Source organism: Dendrobates tinctorius, unplaced genomic scaffold (genome assembly GCF_039654945.1).
Source record: "Dendrobates tinctorius isolate UK_male_01 unplaced genomic scaffold, ASM3965494v1 ptg000319l, whole genome shotgun sequence".
Classification (NCBI taxonomy): domain Eukaryota; kingdom Metazoa; phylum Chordata; class Amphibia; order Anura; family Dendrobatidae; genus Dendrobates; species Dendrobates tinctorius.
In genome coordinates, this window is record NW_027361986.1 from 215,712 (window position 1) to 241,042 (window position 25,331).

At 42.6% G+C, this 25,331-nt stretch overlaps 1 protein-coding gene across 1 annotated transcript; it reads right to left on the minus strand.

Annotated features, from left to right (window-relative positions):
• Positions 1-9,629: 9,629 nt before the first annotated feature.
• LOC141073883 (protein D7-like) lies at positions 9,630-24,370 on the minus strand. Its single transcript, XM_073561412.1, has 9 exons — positions 24,242-24,370; positions 19,954-20,051; positions 14,698-14,824; positions 13,687-13,761; positions 13,518-13,605; positions 13,383-13,441; positions 12,942-13,002; positions 10,990-11,051; positions 9,630-9,768 (listed from the first exon to the last, which is right to left on the minus strand). The coding sequence occupies exons 2-8, from the start codon at positions 20,044-20,046 to the stop codon at positions 11,009-11,011; spliced, it is 546 nt and encodes a 181-aa protein (XP_073417513.1). The 5' UTR covers positions 20,047-20,051; positions 24,242-24,370; the 3' UTR covers positions 9,630-9,768; positions 10,990-11,008.
• Between the last annotated feature and the right edge of the window lie 961 nt (positions 24,371-25,331).

Consider the following 25,331-nt stretch of genomic DNA (forward strand, 5'->3'; position numbering starts at 1 on the left):
ATGTTCAGTACTGCCACCTGGAATTTTTGGGCCCCATTGAGACTCCACTTGCTACTCTTGGATAAACACCACTTCCTCAATCACACATTAACAGTTTCCAACAAACACCATACAACATACACTCACTGGCCACTTTATTAGGTACACCATGCTAGTAAGGGGTTGGACCCCCTTTTGCCTTCAGAACTGCCTCAATTCTTCGTGGCAGAGATTCAACAAGGTGCTGGAAGCATTCCTCAGAGATTTTGGACCATATTGACATGATGGCATCACACAGTTGGCGCAGATTTGTCGGCTGCACATCCCTGATGCGAATCTCCCGTTCCACCACATCCCAAAGATGCTCTATTGGATTGAGATCTGGTGACTGAGGAGGCCATTTGAGTACAGTAAACTCATTGTCATGTTCAAGAAACCAATCTGAGATGATTCGAGCTTTATGACATGGCGCATTATCCTGCTGAAAGTAGCCATCAGATGTTGGGTACATTGTGGTCATAAAGGGATGGACATGGTCAGCAACAATACTCAGGTAGGCTGTGGCGTTGCAACGATGCTCAATTGGTACCAAGGGGCCCAAAGAGTGCCCAGAAAAAATTCCCCACACCATGACACCACCACCACCAGCCTGAACCGTTGATACAAGGCAGGATGGATCCATGCTTTCATGTTGTTTACGCCAAATTCTGACCCTACCATCCGAATGTCGCAGCAGAAATCGAGACTCATCAGACCAGGCAACGTTTTTCCAATCTTCTACTGTCCAATTTCGATGAGCTTGTGCAAATTGTAGCCTCAGTTTCCTGTTCTTAGCTGAGAGGAGTGGTACCCAGTGTGGTCTTCTGCTGCTGTAGCCCATCTGCCTCAAAGTTCGACGCACTGTGCGTTCAGAGATGCTCTTCTGCCTACCTTGGTTGTAACAGGTGGCAATTTGAGTCACTGTTGCCTTTCTATCAGCTCGAACCAGTCTGCCCATTCTCCTCTGACCTCTGGCATCAACATGGCATTTCCGGCCACAGAACTGCCGCTCACTGGATTTTTTTTCTTTTTCGGACCATTCTCTGTAAACCCTAGAGATGGTTGTGCGTGAAAATCCCAGTAGATCAGCAGTTTCTGAAATTCTCAGACCAGCCCTTCTGGCACCAACAATCATGCCACGTTCAAAGGCACTCAAATCACCTTTCTTCCCCATACTGATGCTCGGTTTGAACTGCAGGAGATTGTCTTGACCATGTCTACATGCCTAAATGCACTGAGTTGCCGCCATGTGATTGGCTGATTAGAAATTAAGTCTTAACACACAGTTGGACAGGTGTACCTAATAAAGTGGCCAGTGAGTGTATATAGCCATCAACTTTTGTTTAGCCCCTTAACAACCAGAGGAATTTTTGCATTTGCCTTTTTTTGCTCCCCTTCTTCCTGGAACCATAACTTTTATTTTTTTGGTCAAAATAGCAATGTGAGGGCTTGTTTTTTGTGGAACAAGTTGTACTTTTGAATGACACTATTGATTTTACCATGTCGTGTACTATTAAACAGGAAAGAAATTCCAAGTGCAGTGAAATTGCAGAACAAGTGCAATCCCACACTTGTTTTTTGCTTTACTTTTATGCTAGGGTCACCAAATGCTAAAACTAACTTGCCATTATGATTCTCCAGGTCATTACAAGTTCATAGACACCAAACATGTCTAGGTTTTTTTTATTTAAGGGTATGTTTCCACAGTCAATTAACGCTGCGGGTTGGACGCTACATACAGGTGCAGCGTCCAATCTGCAGTGGCCAGATGTTATAGCATAGTGGATGGGATTTCATGAAATCCCATCTCCACCATGCGTGCAGGGACACCCACGGCTGCTCTGTGTATACGCACATGCGGTACATCTTTCCAGACTGCAGCATGTCTATCTTGCGGAGACGTTCAGTCTCCGCAAGATAAATCACAGTCCAATGTATATGATGTGGTGATTCTGCATGGTTCAATGAACACATGCGGAATCACCGCGTGTACAAAGGCCAGCAGTGCTTTGGACGGAGCGGGCATGTGCTGCAACCACAGCGCTGCCGTTACGGACCATGGAAACATACCCTAAGTGGTGAAAAAAATTTCAAAACTTTTTTTTTTATAAAGAGTTGAGACATTTTCTGATACCCGTAGCGTCTCCATTTGATCCTGAGTTGGGTGAGGGCTTATTTTTTGCATGCCGAGCTGATATTAATTATACCATTTTGGTGCAGATACGACCCTTTGATCGCCCGTTATTGTATTTTAATGCAATGTCGCAGCGACCAAAAAAAAAAGTAAATCTGGCGTTTTGACTTTTCTTGCTACACCGTTTAGCGATCAGGTTAATCTTTTTTATTGATCGGGCAATGCTAAATGGAGCGATACCAAATGTGTATGTTTAATTTTTATTTAATCATTTTATTTTGAATGGGGCGAAAGGGGAGGGGCGATTTGAACTTTCATTTTCGTAATACTTTAAAAAAAAACCTCTTCACTTTTGGTATGCTTCAATAGTCTCCATGGGATACTAGAAGCTGCCATAACTCAGTCAGCTCTACTACATACGGGCGATGATCAGATCACCTATACATAGCAGAATTACTCACTTGCTATGAACACCGACAACTGGGCTGCATTCATAGCAGTCTGACAGTGACAATCATAGATGTCTCCAGGAGATCTCTGGTTGTCATGCCGACCCATGGGTGACCAGGGATCACGTGACAGTGGTCACCGATGTGGATTTCTGGAAGCCAGGGCCGTAACTACAACCGGGGCAGCCAGGGCACTGCCCCGGGGCCCCAACCACCCAAGGGGCCCCAAACTGATGGTAAAAAATTGTATTTTAATACTTTAATTTCTCATAAAATACCCAGCTCCTATATTATTCGAGTTTAAAGTTAATAAAAATAACGAAAAGATCCATGAAAGTGCAAGAGTAAATGTTTTTTGTTCATTTATACTTTAAACGGGGAAACGCTATTTCACTTAGTAACAGGAGCTCTATGGCAGACAGTAGACTGTTAGCTGATCGTGTGGTGTCGCGCCAGGCGGTGGCTCAGCCAATAGTTCAGGCAGCGTCTGTGACGCGACGGGCACTGACACTGAGGTCTTTTTTACCCCAACTGCTGAACTGCTCATTGGCCATTGCTCATCGGTCAGCGGCCAGTGTCGGATCGTCAGTGTAGTCTGTGTCGCATATAGAGTTGTAGTGCGTGTGTAGGTAGATAGTATTTAGTAACAATGTCACCCGTAGGACAGGAGACTCTCATTTCAATAATTTCCAGGAGCTCTGCCAGCTGTCAATGAATGGAAACCTGCACTGGCCTGGAGAGTCTCATAGCACAAGATTTGTAACAATATGTTAGTCTGGAGATCACAGAGAGTTGGCAAGGCAGGCACAGTGCACACTGTAACAAACTCTCAGCCTTGAGAGGCGACAGTCTCAGCAGACACAAATATCTCTGTGACAAACTGTGAGAAGCCCTGCCCCTCTCCAGTCTGCAGGTCTATACTGCTGCGAGGGGGAGGGGTCGGGGAGGAGGAAGTCTCCATAATCACACATTCCTCCCGGCTTCAGGTCATGCAGTATCTATCTTCTCAGTGAGTCATCTGCCTCTTGTTTTCAATAATCAGAGCTGTGTACAACCCCCACTCAGTCTCTCCTCACAACCGGGAGGGAGCAATAGTGACTGCTGTACCTGTGGTCAGGGGTTGTAGTATTTGATGTCTGGCACCTGCTGGGGAAGGCAGAAATGTCAGGTCCAGTCTCTCTCCTCCTGGAGAGAGCAGCTGGACACAGTGCACATATCCTGGGCAGCCGCACTGTCTCTTTGCCAGTAGGTGACGCCCTGCACCTGGCGTATAAGACGACCCCTGACTTCTGAGAAGATTTTCAGGGGTTAAAAAGTAGTCTTATATGCCGGAAAAGGAAAATACCGTACTGTGATTGTGTGTGTTAATAAAACCATTTATTATGAAACGAATTCGGCACCAGCCAAGTGGAAATAAAAAAAAGACAGACTGCGAAAAGAAGAAACTTGGAGGCTTAAAAAAGTTCGAAAAACTTAGCAGCATGGCTGGATGTTGAAAACCACTCGACAGGGAATGATATTGAAATCTCACAAAAATTAAATTCAGATACGTCGGAACCAGACAACCTTATTAACGATAATGACTCGAAAAAACAAAAATTTAAAGGCGAAGAAGATATAACAGACCCATCCAATGATACACCAAATTTTTTGGAAGATGAAGATTCTGCCTACTACAACGCCTTTCCTACTGTGATTGAAAATCAAGATAAGAAACGTAGGCTGATAGCGTCTGGTCCAATACAGCCTGACGGACCATTTCCCAAGGATATCAATCAACAAGGTCGATCTTTTTCAAGTAACTATTATTTTATCAAGACAAAGTCAGGGTTGAAGCTTAAAAGAAGTTGGTTATGTTACTCAAAATTAGATTGTGTTTACTGCTTGCCATGTTGGCTATTCACAGTTGGAAGCACTTGAATACAGAAATCGTGTATTACCGTTTTCAACAACCGGAGTTCGAGACTGGAAGCATATTTCAGAACGTATTTCAGTTCATGAAGCATCCAAAAGCCATACACATGCTTGTGTAGTTTGAGAAATGTCGGAAACGTGGTACTTTAGAAGACGTTTTCAACAAAAATGTGGAAAGTGAAAGAAGCTTTTGGCGTAAAGTTCTTGAAAGAATCCTGAATGTGACATTAACACTTACAACATGTAATCTTGCGTTTTGTGGATCTATTGAAAAGTTAGAATATAGTAACAAAGGAAACTTTCTCTCGATAGTTGAGCTTTTGTCAAAATATGATCCAGTACTACAAGAATTGCTTCAGCGTCCGCAAGGGACTGTGAAATACCTCAGTCTTAAAATTCAGAATGAGCTTATTAATCTATTAGCCTTACAAATCAAAGATGAAATTGTAGTTGAGCTTCAAAATTCCTTGTTTTTTCATTGATCCTAGATACCACCCAGGACACAGCTAAAATTGATCAGATGCGTAAAGTTTACCGGTATGTCAAAATAGTTAATGATGAAGAGGGGAAACCTATTGAAATCAAAATATGTGAAACTTTTGTATCCTTTAGAGAGATAAAAGCAGTCTGCGCATGGTCTTGCAGGAGAAATAACTTCATTGAAAGAGGAAAACCTTGGATTTGACCAAATGTCAGGGACAAGGCTATGATGGTGCTGCAGTCATGAGTGGGGCATACAATTGAGTGCAGCAGCGTATTAAAGAAAAAGCCCCACACGCATACTTTGTACGCTGCGCATAACCTTAATTTAGTGTTGAAGGATGCTGTGGAAGAGAACCGAGTGGTGAGCCAGTTTTTTTTTTTTTTTTAAACAATTCAAAGCGTATATTGCTTTTTTTGGTAATAGTATTGTTCACTGGCAAGATTTGAAATCAGTGTACTGCATTGAAGCTCAGCCCGATTCACTGAATTTGAAATCGAACGCAACACTGATAATTCTTAATCCAACTTGTTGGTCTGGCAGACATGATGCAGTCCATGCACTAAACCACAGGTTTTGTGACGTGATGAAAAGTCTTGCTCGCATAACTGACTTCCAAAAAAGCAAGGAAAGAAATGAAGCACACCAGCTAAAGAACAAGCTTGAAAGTTTTGATTTTTTTATTACTTTTGGTAACCTCGTTTCAAAATCCTTACAATCTGAAACCATGGACCTCATCTGCCTATGAGTTCTTGGGTAATGCATGGTTAAAGATAACCGAAATGCGTGAAAGGTTCGAAGCACTTGTTTCAGAAGCATCAGATGTGTGTAGTCAGTGGGGAATAAAAAAAGGAATTTCACCAGAACAGAGTAAGGAAAGTGAAGAAACACTGTGTGAAGATGAGATATTAACTGACCCAAAAACTTGTTTCTGAGTTACTGTGTTCTATCCAATGGTAGACACACTTTGTACTCAACTTCATCACTGCTTTAAAGGGATGAAAGCTATTCTTTACTCTTATGAAATAATGCAACCTGAAAGAGTGAAAGAGCTATTCACAAAAAAGCTGTTGATTTTGTTAACAAATTTGCTGATGATATAACTCCAGCCTTTTCTTCACAGTTATGTTCAGTAAAAAAAATTTGTTTCAAGAGCAACTGGAAAAAATGGAAAGTGTTAAGGAATTTTCTGATTTCCTAATAGTTGAGTATTATTCACTTTCATCAAACTAGCCAGACATTTGCACAGCATGCATCATGTATTTGACTGTTCCTGTGACTGTGTCTAAGGCTGAACGATCCTTTCCTAAGCTTAAACTCATAAAAAAAAACTAGTTGAGAAGTACTATGGCTCAAGCAAGACTCAGCAGCTTAGCTTTACTTTCAATTGAGAATGATCAAGTGCAACTTTGACAAAGTAATTGATGAATTAGCTTCTCTGGAAGTTAGGAAACAAATTTTAAGTAGCTGTTTAAAACTTAACAAATTGTTAATGTTATGTTTAAGTGAACAAAGTTAAAATATATACTGTTTAAAACTACATATTAAACAGTTATTTGAAGCTTGTGCAATATTAAGAATTATTCACCTTATTAATTTTCCAAACATTCGCTGAATATTTAACGTCTAAAACTTGCCTCATAAACAAAATCTATTAAAGGTCTTGCAGAACATGGTGAAGCCTGTGTGTTGCATACAACATTGCGTAGCAGGCTTCGCCAGGTTCCGCACAACCTCTAGTAATTGAAATATTGAGGGGCCCCACTACGAAGTTTTGCCCCAGGGCCCTGAAGTTTATAGTTACGGCACTGGAGAATGGATTCCCTTCCAGCTGTGTTGAATCTCTTTATCAATATCAGTTTCTACAATCTTGTCAGTTCAGGGGAGGGGACTAGGAGTGGTCAGCAATGACATTAGGATGTCAGTAAAAAGCAATTTACTAAGTAGGTGATTAGTTAAACTTGTCTCTGTATAAGCAAATCAAAAATAGAACCACTGCACTAAGTAAAAAACAAAGCACTGTAACACCCCACTTTTATGTGAATGAATACAGTGGATTTTCCATTTTGTATTCCAGTGTGTAAAATCTACTGCATAAAGCCCCCATCACACACAGCGATCTCACTAGTGAGATTGCTGAGTCACAAGTTGTGACACAGTGATCTCACCAGCAAGCTCGCTGTGTAGCACTTACCAGCAACTGGCTCCCCCCCGCTGCATGTGGCAGGTGGGAGACCAGTGATGAGCGAGCTGGTGACTAAGGTACACATTGGGTTTCTAAGCAGCATGCACCGCTTAAAAACCTGATGTGTACTTCAGTTACCAGCATGCTGGTGCAGGGAGCTGGTAACCAAAGTACAGATCGGGTTTCTGAGCGGCACTTAGAAACCCGATGTGTACCTTGGCTACCAACTCCCTGCACCAGCAACTAAGGTACACAGTAGGTAACTAAGCAACATGCGTCACTTGTTACCCACGTGTCGCTGGTGCAGCTGCGTGTTTGGCAGCTCACCAGCAATCATGTAGTGACACACCAGTGATCCTGACAAGGTCATATCATTGTCAGGATGACTGGTGCATCGCTATGTGTGACTGTGCGCTAAGATTGTGGAATCTCAGGCTTTGAAAGAGTGTAAAGCACTGACAACCTGTGGGCTTGAAGTCCAGAGTGTCAATTAGTGCTGCAAATGCAAGGAAAAGTTAGGCTGTGGTCACACGTAGCTTTTTGTGCTTTTGTGGCAATTTTAAACTTGTGGCTTTGCTGTGAAAATGCAAAATAAATCATCCCATGCAATCCTGCACATGCTGTGCTAATGCTGCAGATTTTTCCACGGCAGAATTGCATCAAGGAAAAATACGCAGCATGCTCATTCTTTGTGAGGAATTGTGGGAAAATCTGCATACATAGGAATGCATTGTTCTGCTTCCTTTCTGCATCTGGGTACCAGGTATCCCTGTAAGAGAATAGAATTAAAATAAAATCATTTTCTCACCTTCTGATGTCTGTTGCAGAGTCACCAGGCCTCAGCAATGCTCCAGGCAAGTCCTGTTCCCAGTGATGCATTGCAGCAATGACCTTTAATGATGTCATTGTCGCAATGCATCACTGAGAATGGGACCTGCCAGGAGCATCGTGCTGATCGGGAACGCTGCACAGGATGCTGGAAGGCGAGAAAATAGTTTTTTTTATTATTTCTAACTTTATATCTTTTTACTACTGACGGTGCATAGGCAGCGTCAATAGTAAAAAGTTGGTCACACTCGTCAAACATGGTTTGACAAGTGTGACCAACTTGTCAGTTTTCTAAGCGATGCTACAGACCGCTTGGAAAACATTAGCATTCTGCAAGCTAACTACGCTTGCAAATCGCTAGTTTTTCCTGTGGGAAATAGGCGGGAATTAAAATGTGGTTCTCATATTTCCTGCGAAATGGAGTTTCCATGGAAATTTCTGCAGCATTTCTGCAACGTGTGCACATAGCCTTACCCTTTCCCATGAAGTGTGAGATGAGTAGTGTTGAGCGATACCGTCCGATACTTAAAAGTATCGGAATGGATCGGCCGATCTAAAAAAAATATTGGGTATCGCCGATTCTGATACCGGAAGTCCCATTCAAGTCTATGGGACTTCCATTATCGGAATAAGAAAACCCCTATTTTTGCCTTGTACAGCCGGGGGGGGGGGGGGCGCTGTTCCGGCATCGTCCGATGGGACTACAAGTCCCATCGGGGGATGCCTGCTACCATGACAGTGATTGACACATTAGCCAATGATGGGACAGTAGTAGTCCCATCATCCGGCTAATGTGTTGAAAGAAAAAAAAAAAAAAGAAAAAATTCCCTAGTCTCACTTTATGCCATTGCTGCGTGGGAAATTCCCACGCAGCAATGGCATTAAGTGAGACTAGGGTTTTTTTACAGTGGTGGAGGAATACAGTGCAGAAGGATACCTACCTTCCGTCGTTGTATTCCTGGAGCCCGTAGAGAACGGTAGCATCAGCTGATGCTGCTGTTCTCCACGCAAGATGGACGTGGGACCCTCGTGGACTTCTGTGGATCGGGGTAAGTATATTGGTGTTTTTTTATTTTGATATTTATTCCTCAGACGACAATGGCTTCGGGGATCAAAGTGACAAGTGACGGTGAGTATGTACTCTATGTTATATGTAGCATGCAAATTTTTTTTTTACATTCAACACATTAGCCGGATGATGGGACTACTACTGTCCCATCATTGGCTAATGTGTCAATCACTGTCATGGTAGCAGGCGCATCATGATGACGTCATTTCGGCAGCCAATCAGAGCCACAAAAGTGGCTCATTGCATTTTGGACTTCCGATTCCAGTATCCGATACAAAAAAATGTATCGGTACTCGGTATTGGAATTCCGATACGGCAAATATCGGCCGATACCCGATACTTGCGGTATCGGAAAGCTCAACACTAGAGATGAGTCTTTTTTTTTTTTTTTTTTTTTAACAAACGAAGCAAAAGTATAATATGTAGTATAAAGTTAGATATTACTGCCCTAGGTATCCCTGCCAGAGCTTGGCAACTAATGTTGAGGGAACATTTCCTTAAATACCTCATAAATTGGATTTATTTATTTAGAGAAAAAAAAAATCCACACATTTGTTTAAAAATTTATTAGTTCACAAATTGTATTTGATATTGAAATATCATGGTCACTAATAAAATTGGATTTTTAAAAATGTTAAAAAGTTAAAAGGCTTGTTAAAATGTTGCTCATGTCCTCATGCATTTTAAAACCTAAAGAAAGAAGAAAAGAATTATGATCAGTACAAAGTAAAATGCCAGATCTGCTGAGGAAAAGTTATGGATTTGCAGTATAAGGCTGGGGTCACACTTTGAGAAAGTTGCATGTCTCAATACCCTTGTTGTATGGTGTTACTAGTTCATTGTAGTGAATTAGTTATTTTTATGTTACTTTGATGTTCTGCACTTTTTTGCAGTAAGCTTAGTTTGATTTGAGTTACATACTTGCCTTTTAAAGCTTCCTAAGATAAAGTGTGAGGGGGAAAGTGCCTTACAAGTCTGAAAAGCTAGTCATGGTATAGAGCAGTAGACTGCAGCACCATACACATCGTGCAATTAAAGGCAACCTGTCCTCCAGTGTCAGACTGGGGTGCCAAGGGCCCACCAGTAGCATCGGTTTTGAGGTATTTGTGGTATTCCTCCACACATGGGTTATTGGTGTACTCAGGAGAAATTGTACGAATAGTGGTTCATTTTCTCCTGATACCCTTGACAATTTGTGTGTCCAAGAGTTTTGGGGAAAAAAGTTAAATGTTCTTTTCCTTACACAGTGCTTCAATTCTTGTGAAGTACCTAAAGGGTTAATAAACTTCTTGAATGTGGTTTTGAACACCTTGAGGGGTGCAGTTTAGAATGGTGTCACTTTTGGGTATTGTCCAGGTATTTTGCATGAAAAATTTGTAATTGCTGCAGATCTGCAGTGTTTCTGGACCTGCAGGTCCACAGCAGAATCTGCTGCGTTGTACAGTACCATTTTACTCTATGTAAAATGGAAACTGCAGTGCAGATGCTGGGGAATTTTCTGCTCGGTTTTGCTGCAGTTTCAAATCTGCAGAAAGAAATGACATGTCATTTTCTGTGGATTCTGCTGCAGTTTACCATCTCCTCCACTGTAGAGGTGATAAACTGCAGGGGAAAACTGCAGCCTAATCCGTCTTTTGACCTGAAATTTACCTGCGGATTTTACAAAATCCACAGCACCTAAAAACTACATGTGCATATACCCTTACTCTTGCCCAACTGGAGTAATTTCTGGTAGTATAAGATGTGCCCAATTCATGAAGGAAGCACTGGAGTAAGATGTGCCTAGTTAAGGCTGGCTTATAAAATGCCAATTGTAATTAATCCATCCCTTTGTCTGCAAGTTGGATACTATGGGCAAAGTGTCATTTTCCTTTTAAATTTTTGGCCAAGCAAATATTACTTCAAACTTACTTTTTACCAGTGCCCATAACTACTTCTTCCGGTGACGATTAGCCTTCCCATGACCACCGAGGCTGCAAGATAAAAGTATTATGAAATATATGTAGGGCCAGTGTTTAAAGAGAAACTAAGCCACTGCTTTTGCTGGTCTGATACCAGCAGCCATGCAGGATCTGATACTAGTGAAGGCTGCAATAAATATGAACACTGAGAACAAATTGTGGGTATGTAATTAAGGGTTAGAACTGCTTAATGTTCCTAGAGATTGTGCTATTTGGAAGGCTGAAGTAAGGGAAGAGTTGTCTAATGCTTGATGGATTGACCTGTACCATACTTTCAGGCCTAGTGGGCAAGATACCAGGTTACACAGATTAATATTTTAGTTTTACTGAATGTCCAGGGTTTGTGTGAACCCAGAGAATTAGACAATATCTTGATGAGTCACCAAATAAAGGAGCAATGAAACACATAGGGACTATGAGCTATAAACCATGACCCAGTTACATATTCCATTTTAAGAGACCAATAAGTGTTTAAATTTTATCATATACAGCAAGGTCTGTGTTCTAGTAGTGCTCTTTAATTTGTGTTTTTCATTCCCATAATACTTGGCTTTTATTGGACCAGTTAGTGTTTATCAGCTCATGAACTACATTTACATTTCACCAGCTTGATTTTTCTGAATTTGCCTGCGCCCCTGACGACCAGTGTGAGAATTTTGCACGGGCCAAGCGAGTTTAGTGAATTTTAGATTGGAATTTGTCAAACCTGTGATATGAAATAAAGCAGTATTTAGTGTCAGGCAAATATAAAGCTTCTCTTGACCAATGCCTCACAAACTGAGGCTGGCATCTGAGGTGCCAGCTAGTTGTGATGTAGTTCTTATAGTGAAGATGTAGTCTTTGTGTCAATTGATATTTTATTGGGTTTAGAAGATTACAATCTTAAAAGGGAATCTGACAGATTCTGCCCATGCATTGGTTAGTATGTATCAGGCACCTGCAGTATGATGTCAGACAGGTATGTTTAATTGAAACCAAGTAGTGTTTTGGAAGCTTTTGCCCCATTTATAAAATGTTAAGTAATCCATACATGTGTTAGTGCTGTGTTTGTAAAGTCTGATCAGTAAGTTGCATCAGAAAAAAAAAAAAAAGCCCAAAAGTTTAGCCCTGCAACATTGTAATAAAAGGTAATCAAGACATGGTATCCACCTTATTATGGCATCAGTAAAAACTATCAGCTCAGGGTGCAAAACATAAGCCCTCAAATAGCCCTATATCCCAAAGAGTGAGAACAGAAAGCAAAAGGCCTATAAATTCTCACAAAAAAAAGTTATTGCTCTTGTAGGATGTGAATTTACAGGATATCGCTGTGGGGTTAAAGGTATGCATTTCTGCGCTCACAGTCTATGGATTGGGCACCATGTATCAAATGTCAGGTTCACTTTAAAGCCCAACAGTTGCTTTAAATTTCAAAAATTAATTCACATATGAAAATAAGCAACTGTAATGTATCAGAAATCTGTCTTCTCTGCAAGAATTGGTTATCAAAATTCTAAAATAAGAATCTTTTCAGTGAAGACAGACCATCCTGTTACAGATAGAATTTGGTAGTAACTCTTCTCCCATCTTTATAAGAAGCAGATTTCTTTGATAAGATAAGCAACTTGGTAACCTATTTTCATGTACCATTAATGAAATTAAAGTGATAGTTACGCTTTAAGTTTTTTTTATCCTAGCATGAACTTCCACTATAGAAGAGTCTGACATGTTTGCTATTTTGAAAGAAGGTTTAAGAATCCCTGCATTAGAGGGTGGCACACATAGGTGATGTTACCTATCTAGATTCCAGGGTAGTTAATGACAGAAGGGCTAGGGAAGTAATGTAGAGGCAAATAAGCTGCATTACAAGTCTCTCTACACAGCTTTCCCTTCAAAGTGCATTAAAAATGTCTAGTACTTTACCTAGGCCACTCTTCCTCGTTTGGATACACAGGATCCTGGTGTTCTACAGCTCTAGATCCACCTTTAAAGAAAATAAGGTACCTTGAACCCACATATCTAAAGCCTCCAGACCTCCCCAATACTCTTCCCCCAATTAATTGGCTTAGTTTCTACTGACCCACTTTTAACTAGAGACAGCCATTTTGTAGCTTCAACACCCCTCCCCCACACCCCCATAAGTCTACACCTGGATTAAATAGTATAAAGTGCATTTTGGAGGTGCTGAGACACTTTGGTCTTGGATTGAGGTCCAAATTGTAGTGCCTTATAGTTCCCCATAGTTAGTCTCAGATATTACTCTGATGAGGACAACATTGTGGCAAGTTTTCATTGTATAGGTCCAACTATTTTATGATGTAGGCCCCTATTAAATTGGGAAAGATCTAATACTTGACCACATACCTGCATAGGAGGGTGACACAGGGCTACTTGGCACTGGTGGTTTCCAGGCATTTTGGGGGCTATTGGGACAAAACAGATTAGGAAAAAGAAAGAAAATGCTGAAATTCCACCATCCCATAGCCAAGTTATACTGACCTGGTTGGAGATCGCACAGCTTCATGTGCCATGTAAGGCTGACAGTTGCCAAATTCATTTAAAACAAATGAAGTAGAAGGGGACTCTTCTGTTATAGATACAGAACAAGATTATCTTATGATAAAGTGCTGCATCCTCTGGACTGCTAGTCCTCCTAGTGCATGCTTACCTTCCTCCCAGTTCTCTTCACATGGAGGGCTCTTCCAGTTTGAGATGGGCTCTGCTCTCTGCATTACTGCATCATCTGTCAAGAAAATACAACTTTGTTTAGAACGGAAGATGCATCGTTACAAAAACAAGTTTTAACTAGAAAAAGGGGAGGGAACAGAAAATTAGAGCCAGGTACATTCTATTTTACAAGATGTCCAACATTGACCTCAGACATTAGTTTCCAAGTAGTACCAATGCTTCTGTGTCTCCCCTCAGGACAGCAAAAGTTCAGTTCACAGCTTTGTAGTGGCCCTCTTTCTTGACAAAAGCAATTATATAGGAGTATTAGTTAATGGGTCCCTAGTACAAAGTTAACAGGTAGCTAGCTGCTTACTACCTGTTTAGTCCAGTACTAATCTCTGCCGGCACAGAGCAGTCAGCAGTGGAAGTCACAGAAGCAGTCTGACCACTTTGTGCCAGCAGAGATTAGCACTGGACTATACAGGTAGTTAGTAAGCAACTAGCTGTTAGTTAATGGGCCCCTAGTACAAAATAAGTAGTCCTGTATAACCACTTCAGAGGGCCACACAATCAAGCCAGCTGTCAGAATGACCCTATGTAGTCTTGGACGGCCTCTTTAAACTGTATACAGGACACATTTTAGCCTCTGTCTGGTGAATGGTTGCCCATGGAGACTTTGCAGTATGCATCTGGAAAAAGCTACCAGACATACTGTAGCTAGAGGCATGGGCATAGCGGCCACCTAGACTAAGGAACTAATAAGACAAGACCATAACATGAGAAGCAACGGAATGAGACTGAACGGAAGATAATGATCAGATTAGAAAACTTGACTGAGTGGAACAGGCTGCCACAAGAGGTAGCGAGTTCTCCTTCAGTGGAAGTCTTCAAAAAGGGACTGGACAAACACCTGTCTGCGATGGGTTAGTAAATCCTTAATTGAAGCAGGAGTGTTTGACATGACCCTGGAGGTCCCTTCCAACTATGGTTTTATGATAAGAGCATTTACCAGGGATAGGTTCCAGAGGACATTTACTCTCACAGCTTTCCATGTGCAAGTCAAGCTCCTGCTTGGGCATCCTATGACGAGCATTAAATGGACAGATAGCCAGCACCTTCGCTATGGCTCTGTTATTCTGCAAAGGAAAAAAAAAAGAAAAAAATATGAGAAATATGGGATTAGGGCAGGGAACCCTCCTGGCAGTATCCAAGTACATAGTCATTTGTCCAATAACGAATAAAATCGGAGTTAGCCTCCACATATGGTGCAAGGCCAAAGGCATCAACCATGCTACTTATGAGGAAGCACTTGTGCATAGTATCTTATGATCCACTTGATTAAAGCTCCAAAAAGAAAGTGCTTTAAACAGCCAAGGTAACAATTAAGGTATACAAGTTAATTATAAATTTCATGAAAACATTAATGAAAGTCAGACAAGATACCACAGGTACAGAGAAAAGAAAGGTGGGTACACCCAAAAATAGTGAGAAAATCCTGGTAGAACCTCAAAAAAAACTTTTGCAGCTGTGTTTCTCTTGCCAAGATATGCAGAAATTAATACAAATGCTTAAATGTGTGCACATACCCTTATGGGGTGTATAGTGAGCACAGTTTAGCATCACCTTGAATAGCCTTTTATTTTTAGACAGCTACCACTAGGGCCAATCTATAGATCTTTACTGGTTCTTTTGAGCAAAAATGCTGAAAGGACTGACATACCGCTGATTTGAATCTTCAAGGGGGGGGGGGGGGGGGGGGGCAAGAAAAAAAACAAAAACAAAAACAAAAAAAAAAAGACAAACGCAACATGTCACCTTTGTGCAGTTTTCCACCTGCTCCAGTCTCCAAACCCGCAGAGGGAAGAAAAAAAAAAAAAAACAAAAAACACACAAACAGGAAAAAATGCAGGTCATTTGACCTGTGGATTTCTTCAAGTCTGTGTGGAAAAATCCATAGGAGGAAAATCCATGTGTGCACTTAGCCTTACAGTTTGAACCATGGTTGCCCAGTTAACTAAGCAGCATAAAGGACATACAGTCATGGCCAAAAGTTTTGAGAATGACAAATTAATTTTTACAAAGTCTACTGCTTCACTTTTTTCTAATGGCAATTTGCATATACTCCAGAATGTTATAAAGAGTGATCAGCTTAACAGCAATTACTTGCAAAGTCAATATTTGCCTAGAAAATTAACTTGATCCCCCAAAACACATTTCAACATCATTGCAGCCCTGCCTTAAAAGGACCAGCTAACATCGTTTCAGTGATTGCTCCATTAACACAGGTGTGGGTGTTGATGAGGACAGGGCTGGAGATCAATATGTCATGATTAAGTAAGAATGACAGCACTGGACACTTTAAAAGGAGGCTGGTGCTTGGCATCATTGTTTCTCTTATGTTAACCATGGTTATCTCTAAAGAAACACGTGCAGTCATCATTGCACAAAAATGGCCTAACAGGGAAGAGTATCGCAGCTAGAAAGATTGCACCTCAGTCAACAATCTATCGCATCATCAAGAACTTCAAGGAGAGAGGTTCCCTTGTTGCCAAAAGGCTCCAGGGCGCCCAAGAAAGACCAGCAAGCGCCAGGACCGTCTTTTAAAAGTGTTTCAGCTGCAGGATCGGGCTACCAGCAGTGCAGAGCTTGCTCAGGAATGGCAGCAGGCAGGTGTGAGTGCATCTGCATGCACTGTGAGGCGGAGACTCTTGGAGCAAGGCCTGGTCTCAAGGAGGGCAGCAAAGAAGCCACTTCTCTCCAGGAAAATCATGGACAGACTGATATTCTGCAAGAGGTACAGGGAGTGGACTGCTGATGACTGGGGTAAAGTCATTTTCTCTGATGAATCCCCTTTTCGATTGTTTGGGACATCTGGAAAACGGCTTATTTGGAGAAGACCAGGTGAGCGCTACCACCAGTCTTGTCTCATGCCAACTGTCAAGCATCCTGAAACCATTCATGTGTGGGGTTGCTTCTCAGCCAAGGGAATGGGCTCTCAGTCTTGCCTAAAAACACAGCCATGAATAAAGAATGGTACCAGAATGTCCTCCAAGAGCAACTTCTCCCAACCGTCCAAGAGCAGTTTGGTGATCAACAATGCCTTTGTCAACATGGAGCACCTTGCCATAAAGCAAAGGTGATAACTAAATGGCTCAGGGAACAAAACAGATTTTGGGACCATGGCCTGGAAACTCCCCAGATCTTAATCCCATTGAGAACTTGTGGTCAATCATCAAGAGATGGGTGGACAAACAAAAACCTTCAAACAAAATAAAAGCATTGATTTTGCAAGAATGGACTGCTATCAGTCAGGATTTGATCCAGAAGTTGATTGAGAGCATGCCAGGGAGAATTGCTGAGGTCCTGAAGAAGGGTCAACACTGCAAATATTGACTTGCTGCATTAACTCATTCAAACTGTCAATATAACCTTTTGTTACTCATAATATGATTGCAATTTTATTTCTGTATGTGATAAAAACATCTGACAAACACACAAAAACCAGAGGCCAGCAGATCATGTGAAAATATAATATTTGTGTCATTCTCAAAACTTTTGGCCATGACTGTACTGAATTGGATATCCAACTACAATCTGGACAATCATTGTGGCACTTGTAGTCCCTAGAGCCTATAGTCAGTAAGCAGCACATGCTCCTTGCATGGTTAACCAAACAATGCGTGGTGGTTGACAAGCTGTACATTTTTAAAATTAAAAATCCCTCCAGCGCATGGATTTACACATTTAAGAAGTTGAGAAGATGACATTAACTCATTAGATAGTATATTATCTTTGCGATCTTAGCCATTTATGGATAAATAAGGTTGCTGGGGTCTTTGCCAGCCAAGATCAGAATGAAGCATTAGTGAACACATGCCAACAGTTCAACCAAATGCCTCAGACATGGAGGAGACTTTGGCACCCCTGGTCTCATGATCAGTGCATCGACAAGGGAGGGACAAGCAGCAGGTGGACCTTCAGTGACCATACATAGACAATGTTTGTGGGACAGGCCCTGATGACATTTTGTACATCAGGTCATGTTGAGAACTCCAGATACAAATGTAACATTTATACAATATGAAATTGTTGAAAATTAAGCTACTTAAGTTTCCTAGCCCTCCCAAAATCCAACTTAGGCTGGTTTCACACTAGAGTTTTTTGCGCTGCACATTGTGCGCATACATACGCAGTGTGCCCCTATGTTTGACATGGGTGCGCATGGTCTAGCCTATGTCCACATGCATTTTTTTTTGCAGTGTGTGCCTATGCATGCCAGATGCACCCTGTTGCATTTTGTACACACACGTCTGGGAACGCTGGCATGTGCTTGTCAGCATTTGAAATCACGTGTTTTCAGAGTCAAACTGGTTAAAATGAATGCGCATAAGATACGCAAATGCATGCAAAACGCTTGATGTGGGTTTTTTTGTATGCGTTTAGACTGCACAGCGCAAAAAAAAAAAAAAAAAAAAAAAAAGCTGGTGTGAAAGTAGCCTTAGAGCACAATTTTTATTTACACAGCATTTCTAAAATAAAGGTATAAAGTTTGTCAGGAAGGTGGGAGGGGATTAACATCATATCTTCGTGGGTAGCCCTAGAGTATCAAGCCAAGGGCTCCATAACTTCAAAATTTGCGAATTGAGGTGTGTTTAAGATATACGATAATCTGGTTAAAGGGTGCATATTTATCTTTTGTGCTCCAATAGTTGGAGGTTGTGTGTAATTTGTGAGATTATGTGCTAGAATTAGGATACAGAAGATACCCATGAGTAGGGGCGAGTCAGGATCTACTCCATCTTCAAATAATCCCAATACACAGGGATCTGTTAGGCCGGGTGCCCACGATCCAGAAGTATCAGCGCTTTGGACACAGCACAGTCGCTGCGTCTAGAGCGCTGCTGTCTATTGAATGCAGGCGATTCTGCATGTGATCACTGAACCGTACTGACTTACCCCATTCAATACAAATCTATTGGTTTAATGTCTCTTGCAGAGACAAGCGTCCACACAACAGAAGTTCCAGACTGCAGCATGTCAGACGTGCTGCATGTCGGTCTCTGCAGGCATCTGGACGCATAGTGGACATGGGATTTCTAGAAGTCCCATCCACTATGCTGTCAGTTTGCAGGTTTGACGCTGCATAAATATGCAGCGTCAGACCTGCAGCAGTTGCTGATTGTGGGTACATGCCCTCAGAGGGGTTGTTTGGTCTAAAGTGATAAGTCTGTAGTCACTATAAATACGTGTGAGTAGAAACCTAGTTGGCACAGCCTCGCTCTTCACAAGTGTATGGGGTGAGGGCATGGCCATGGCCTCACTCAATACATGTGACACAAGGATCACCTTGATAAAATGTCCTCTACCTATAACTGATAGGTGTCTGGATCTTGCAGGAGAAAGTATTTCTGCAATTTTGCCAGCTAGGGGACACCAGCTCTAGCCTCATGCTGTCTTTAGTGCATGTGCAGGAGAGGCAGTGGAACACCATTTGCATGGTGTCTCAGTATTAGAGTTTGCCCACTCTTATGTACAAATAATCAGTCCCATTCTCATCCAGTGGGACAATCCCTCACCTGCCATCAGTGTGCACTTTCACTTTATTATTCTTTTACAGTTTACACAATATAACTATAATGCTTCTTTAAAGGCCCCATCACACACAGCGAGATTGCCGTTTGTGACGACACAGCAATATCACCAGCGATCTCGCTGTGTGTGACATGCATCAGCGACCGCCCCCCCGCCGGGTATTGCTGATCGTGCAGGAATGTCCTGGGCCATTTTGATAGTTGGTCTTCCGCTGGCCAGTGTGCATTGCTGCGTGTGGCAGCGGGAGACCAATGATCTCCCAGCACTGTAAGCAGATGCTGGGAGCTGGTATCCAATGTAAATATCGGGTAACTAAGCAAATGTCACTTAGTTACCCGATATTTACACTGGATACCAGCATCCTCGTTGGTCCTGATGGCTGGCGAGTCTGCCTGTTTGACAGCTCCCAAGCGATCATGTAGCGATGCACCAGCGATCCTGACCAGGTCGTATCGTTGTCGGGAATCGCTGGTGCATCGTTTAGTGTGACGGCACCCCAAGACTCAAATACCATACTGAGGTTCCATATGACATTTGATTTTTTTTCTCATGCCAAATAAAGCAGAGAGAAATATTTATACAACACTGGACGTCTCCCATCATGGGTCCTTACAGTTATTCTCATTCACAAAATCTTCAGTAGACATGGTTTTTATGAGCTAGTTAAAGTTACCTCTCTGCATTTCACAATATGATATGGATATCTGCTTGAACGAATTATATGACTCTTGTCGTATGGGCACTGGACAAGTTTTTCCGAAGCCATGAGAACTAGAGGAACATAGAATAGAGTCATTAGTCTACATTCAGAGTATAATATGTGAAAGTACATCCAGTGTGCAAAATTAAGTTTAATCAGATATTCTACACCACCTGTTCAGTGCACTGATGATCATGAGGCCTTAGTGATCTCATCACTACATACACCCTTTGTGTGGCCAAGAGGTTCAGTGCACTCTTCTGCACATCCCTACCTCCCTCGCTGACAGCACTGGATCATGTACTGTCTGCAGAGTAAGGTTAGGTAAGCCAGCGCCATCAGCCACCAGTGAGGAAGGTGAGGAGGTACAAGACCAGTGAACAGAATGGTGCATGGGGCCTCTTACCCACACAGGGTGTATGAAATAGCTTTGACTAAACAGAATGTAGGGAGCAACTAGAACACCAAGGCCCCAGCTTCATCAAGGTCAGCCTTGTTCATGCCAGTCTTCAGGGATGTTGGAGTCAGAGGTGCCTGATTCATTAGAAGTCTGAATACAGAAATTTGGGGTGTTCACTACACCACAAAGCAGGAGTTAAGTGGGTGTGTCACCACAGTTCCCCCGTTCTGGCATGAAAGTGCCGTAGAGGAAAAAAAAAAAAAAAAAAAAAAAAGTTCACTCGTGTCTGTCCAGCCTCTGTTTGAAGACTTCCATTGAATGAGAACTCATCACCCATCATGGCAGCCTGTTCTACTCATTGATCAACCTCACTGTTAAAAAGTTTAATATCTAATCTGTATCTTCTCCCTTTCGGTTTCATTCCATTGCTGCTTTTATTTGAAAGGCACAATGCTTGCAGGGAACCCATTGGTTATGGCAGCCAGTGTCCTGCCATCTTGATACTCCTAGGAAGCTCATAAGACATCAGGATTTACAATATATACCACAACACTGGTATGGCAACATAGTATACATTACACAATTTCAGGTTCATGTCTGCTGAAACAACTAAAATAAAGGGAGGTTATGTTCTGCACCTTACACAGACTGAAGGTTTTGGTCTCCTTTGTATCTAAGGCTATGTACCCATGATCCAGAAGTAGCAGACTTTAGCTTTTTATGGAATGCAGGTAAATCTGCAAGTGTTCACTGAACTGTGCAGATTTACCTCATTCAATATATTCTATTGCTGAAGTCTCTGATGTGGAGCGCCCACCAGGGCCATGGGGATACTCTGTACCGGGCAGTTCTTAAAGGGAAAGTGTCAGTGGTAACCCAGTCTGTGGCCCTGGGCATCTAATGAAAGTGTTAAATAAAGTTTATAGGGGATAATTTACAAGGGAATTAGTTCATGATGCCACTTGTGGTACTCAGCAAGTGAAGTGTTAGCTGACACCGCAGATCAGTCCCACTGGGGCAGTTGTTAATGCAGCAGAGTTAGTCCAGCTCTCCACAGGCAGAGCTATTCCCCAGGGCAGATTATGGTGTAAGGGATGGTGATTGTATTGCAAGGCAGATGGTATAGCAAACAAGTCAGTACACAGCAGGGTTGTAGTTTCCTTTACTGGATTTATAGAGGTGCAGGCCGGAGCACTGGTTACAGTTGACAATGGAGGTCTGGGCAGCACAAAGCAACTCAGGATCCACTCAGCCAGGTGGGTTGGAGGCCTCCTTACTGCGCTGCTCTATTTGAGGTCCTTGCCACCTAAAGCTCTGCTCAGTCCTCTTGTTCCTCTCACTGTCTGTCAGAAAACCTTACCCACATGGCAGGCAGCTTGAGCCTTTCACAGGTGTCGCTCCTCATGGCATTTCTGGGCTCTAACTTGCTGCCGTGCCTTCATGTGTGATGGGGGCCAGAAGATCTGCAATCTTTTCACCTCCAGATTTAGCTGATGAGCGCTAGAACAGACTCTGGTGTCTAGTTCTAGCTCTGAGCTTGGCCACAACTCTTCCCAAGCTTCCCTATACTTTTCTCTTCCTCTGACTCAGCATGCACTCCAGTCTCAAGACAAGCTCTGCACTCATCCAGTCCCCCAGCACTGACAAACTCAAACTTCCTCCTCTTGACCAGAGAGCAGCTCCCCTGAAGTTGGGTTCAGAGCTCCCCCTGCTGACCTGGAGCAGGAACTGTGTTGCATGCTGTATATCTGGCCAGGGGATCCCTCCTTGCTTCAGGCCTGACATCACCCCCTGTGAGGGAGGCAAATCCAGTATGGCAACCAGACTCCTGGGGTGCCACAGTTATCACATCAGATGGCACACAGTAAGGCTGTGTGCCCACATTGCGTTTCCACTGTAAAATTCACAGCATGTCCATTAATTCTGCAGAATTGCAGAGATTTCGCCACCATATGATTGTACTGAAGTGCTCACTTTACGCACGTGACTATACCCACCATGCGTAAAGTGAGCGCTTCATGTGCAGATGGTACCCAGGGTCTGGAGGAGAGGAGACTCCATCAGGCCCTAGGTACCATATTCCTGTAAAAAGTAGAATTAAAAAAATAGGGATATACTTACCCTCTGTCGGCCCCTGGTGTCCTCAGCGGTGCACGCATCGCTGCCAGCAACTTCCGTTCCCAGGGATGCATTGTTCATATAATCTGATGACATAGCAGTTTCGCGTGACCGCTACATCAGAGGTCATTCGCACAATACATCCCTGGGAACGGAAGTTGCTGGCAGCGCCATGAGGGGTGGGAGGTTTCCAGAGAAAGTATCTTTTTTATTATTTTTAAAATTCTCTCTTTACTATTGATGCTGCATAGGCAGCATCAATAGTAAAGAGTTGGTCACACTTTTCAAGCACTATGCTTGACAAGTGTGACCAGCCTGTCAGTCACTTTTCCAAGCAATGCTTCAAATCGCTTGGAAAAGTGCAAGTATTCTGCAAGCTAAAAACGCTTGTGTTTTGCAGGAAAACGCATGCAAATTTTGCATGCATTTTACCCACGGCGTGGAGTTGCGGAAATGCTGCAGCATTTCTGCAACGTGGGCACATAGCCCAAGAGTGGACACATGACCCCAAATGGATACAAGTCTTAACTGATGAAAACCATATGTTCATCAGTGTGCTGTCTCATTTGGCTCTTTTTTTAAAGGTGTGGCATCAGACATGTTAATCCCCTAAATTACAATTTGTATGCTTAAATTCGTGAGAATCAAGAGTCTGAATAAGGCCACATTCACAGTCTACTTGTGAGCTAAAGCCAGGAGTAGGTTAAAAAAAAAACAAAAAAAACACAACCCACAAACAAACACAGGAGTAGTGACATGTTTCTATTACTTTCTGATTGTAAGACAAAACAACAAGGGGAACAAATACTGACCAAAAGCCTGAACATGTGAATGTGTCTTAAAGAGGTTGTCAGGTCAAGATTGATAAGTCTGCAGTCACGGTGACTGCAGACAGACACTTTGCTGGCTTCAGACCCAGGAATGGAGGGCATACATGAGCAAGGCTTTTACACCTACCGTGTTTTTGCTGGCCGTTTGTGGCCCCAATAGATTTCTATGGGGCCGCAAAATCAGCCCACAAAAATTCCATGGTGTGCCACATGGCAGTGAGGGCTGTATTTGCGGCCGTGAAAAGAGATCGAGCCTGCTCAGTCTTTCACAGCGTACGGACACAGCCCCCCATTGAAAAATCAATGGGGCCGCAAAAAAAAAAAAAAACAAAGTTTTTGCGGTGCACAATCACTTCCAGTTTTGTGGAACATACTTCAATAGTATTGGAAAACTGAAAAACAGCAATCCGCAAGTTTTTTGCGGTCCGTTATTGCAGCAGACCGTGAAAATTGTAGTGATATGGCCAGTGAAAAAAAACACAGCAAGTGTAAGAGTAGCCTTATACATGGGCTCTGCCTCACTCTCCATACACTTGTACAGAGCGAGGTTGTGCCCTCAATTCAATCATATCACTGGTATTTACAACTCATGCATTACAGCTATTCTTGGGTCTGAAGCCAGCAATTGCCCTCAGCGCATGCGCTGGGGGTGGGAATTCATGAGTCTGCAGCAGTCACACAGAGGAAGGGGAATTCCTGTAATGTTAGATACAAAGGAGACAGAAACCCACATGTAAGAAGTGAAAAGCACAACATGCACCTCCCAAAACGGTTTCCTATTGCAGGCAGGACAATATATAGGAGATCAAGAGGGAAAATAGCTAAACAGCATCATGTGCTGATGAATGCATCTTAAATAGTGGAGAACCCATATAATAACCACATCAAATCCAAGCACACCATTTGCACTTACCTGGAGGGGAGGACACTGAACAAATTAAAAACAGAATAGTGATGAAGCAGAGGGGCGCAGCTCAGCTATAAACCGCTGCCTTCCTGCTCATTGGCTGCGCTAGAATTACCATAATCTCCAAACTAAACCATCCAGCCTTAGGCCTCTGTCTTTGGGTCTTGTGCTGTATTTCTTGTAGTATTGAGTATAGTTTCACAAAGTAACAAACTAGTATATATCCAGGTAGACATTATGTTTTTTTTTTTTTGCGGGATGAGTTGTACTTTTCAGTGGCATCAGGAGCAGACATATCATTGGTGCAACCTGTGTGGCTAAGGCTGGTTTCACATTAGCGTTTTTTTGCGCAGCGCATCGCGTTCATGCGCATGCATCATGCGCACCTATGTGTAACATGGCATGCGCATGGTCTAGGGTTTGCACGCTTTCGTATGTGTTTTCCTGCTCATATGTTTTTTTAAGGTGTGCGCCTAGGCGCGCCAGACACAACCTGTTGCATTTTTGGGTCCATCCAACGGCATTAAAAAACCGCATGCGCACACTTGCGCACGTAATGCGACAAAATAACACATTACAGTGTATGGGAACGCAGGTGTGCGCACGCCTGCGTTACAAAACGCAGACGTTTTAAGAGTTAACATGGCTTGAAACTGGTTAAAACGCTTGCGCCTAAAAACCGCAAACGCATGCAAAACGCATGATGCGTTTTTTACACGTGTTTCTATTGCGCACGAAGTGCTGTGCTAAAAAACGCTAATGTGAAAGTAGCCTAAGAGGTAAGGGGGCCCATTTGTACCTCCAAAGCAGGTGCAATTTTGCATGTTTAGCAGCTCTTGGGCTGCAAAGAGCCCATATATTGTTCATGCACAGGGGCCCTTTTCTGTCTGTTTCCGCCAGTGAGTGGCGTGTAACATATTGGTCACACTTTATTAAAGGGAACCTATCACATGAATCATACTGCCCAAACCATGGGCAGCATGAAGGACACCAATAGAAACAATTGGTCAAGGTACCAAAAAATGTAAAATAAATAAGCAAAAAAAATCTGTCAGTGATGTATCGTACCACCTAATACCAGAGGTGCATCTATGTG

Coding starts and splice junctions, on each gene's coding strand:
- LOC141073883 (XM_073561412.1), bottom strand. CDS start 20,046: ATGGCTTCGGAAAAACTTGTCCAGTGCCCATACGACAAGAGTCATATA. Junction 13,762..14,697: donor TCCTCTGGAACCTATCCCTG/GTAAATGCTCTT, acceptor TTTTCTTGACAG/ATGATGCAGTAATGCAGAGA. Junction 13,003..13,382: donor TGTGTCACCCTCCTATGCAG/GTATGTGGTCAA, acceptor TTTTCTTTAAAG/GTGGATCTAGAGCTGTAGAA.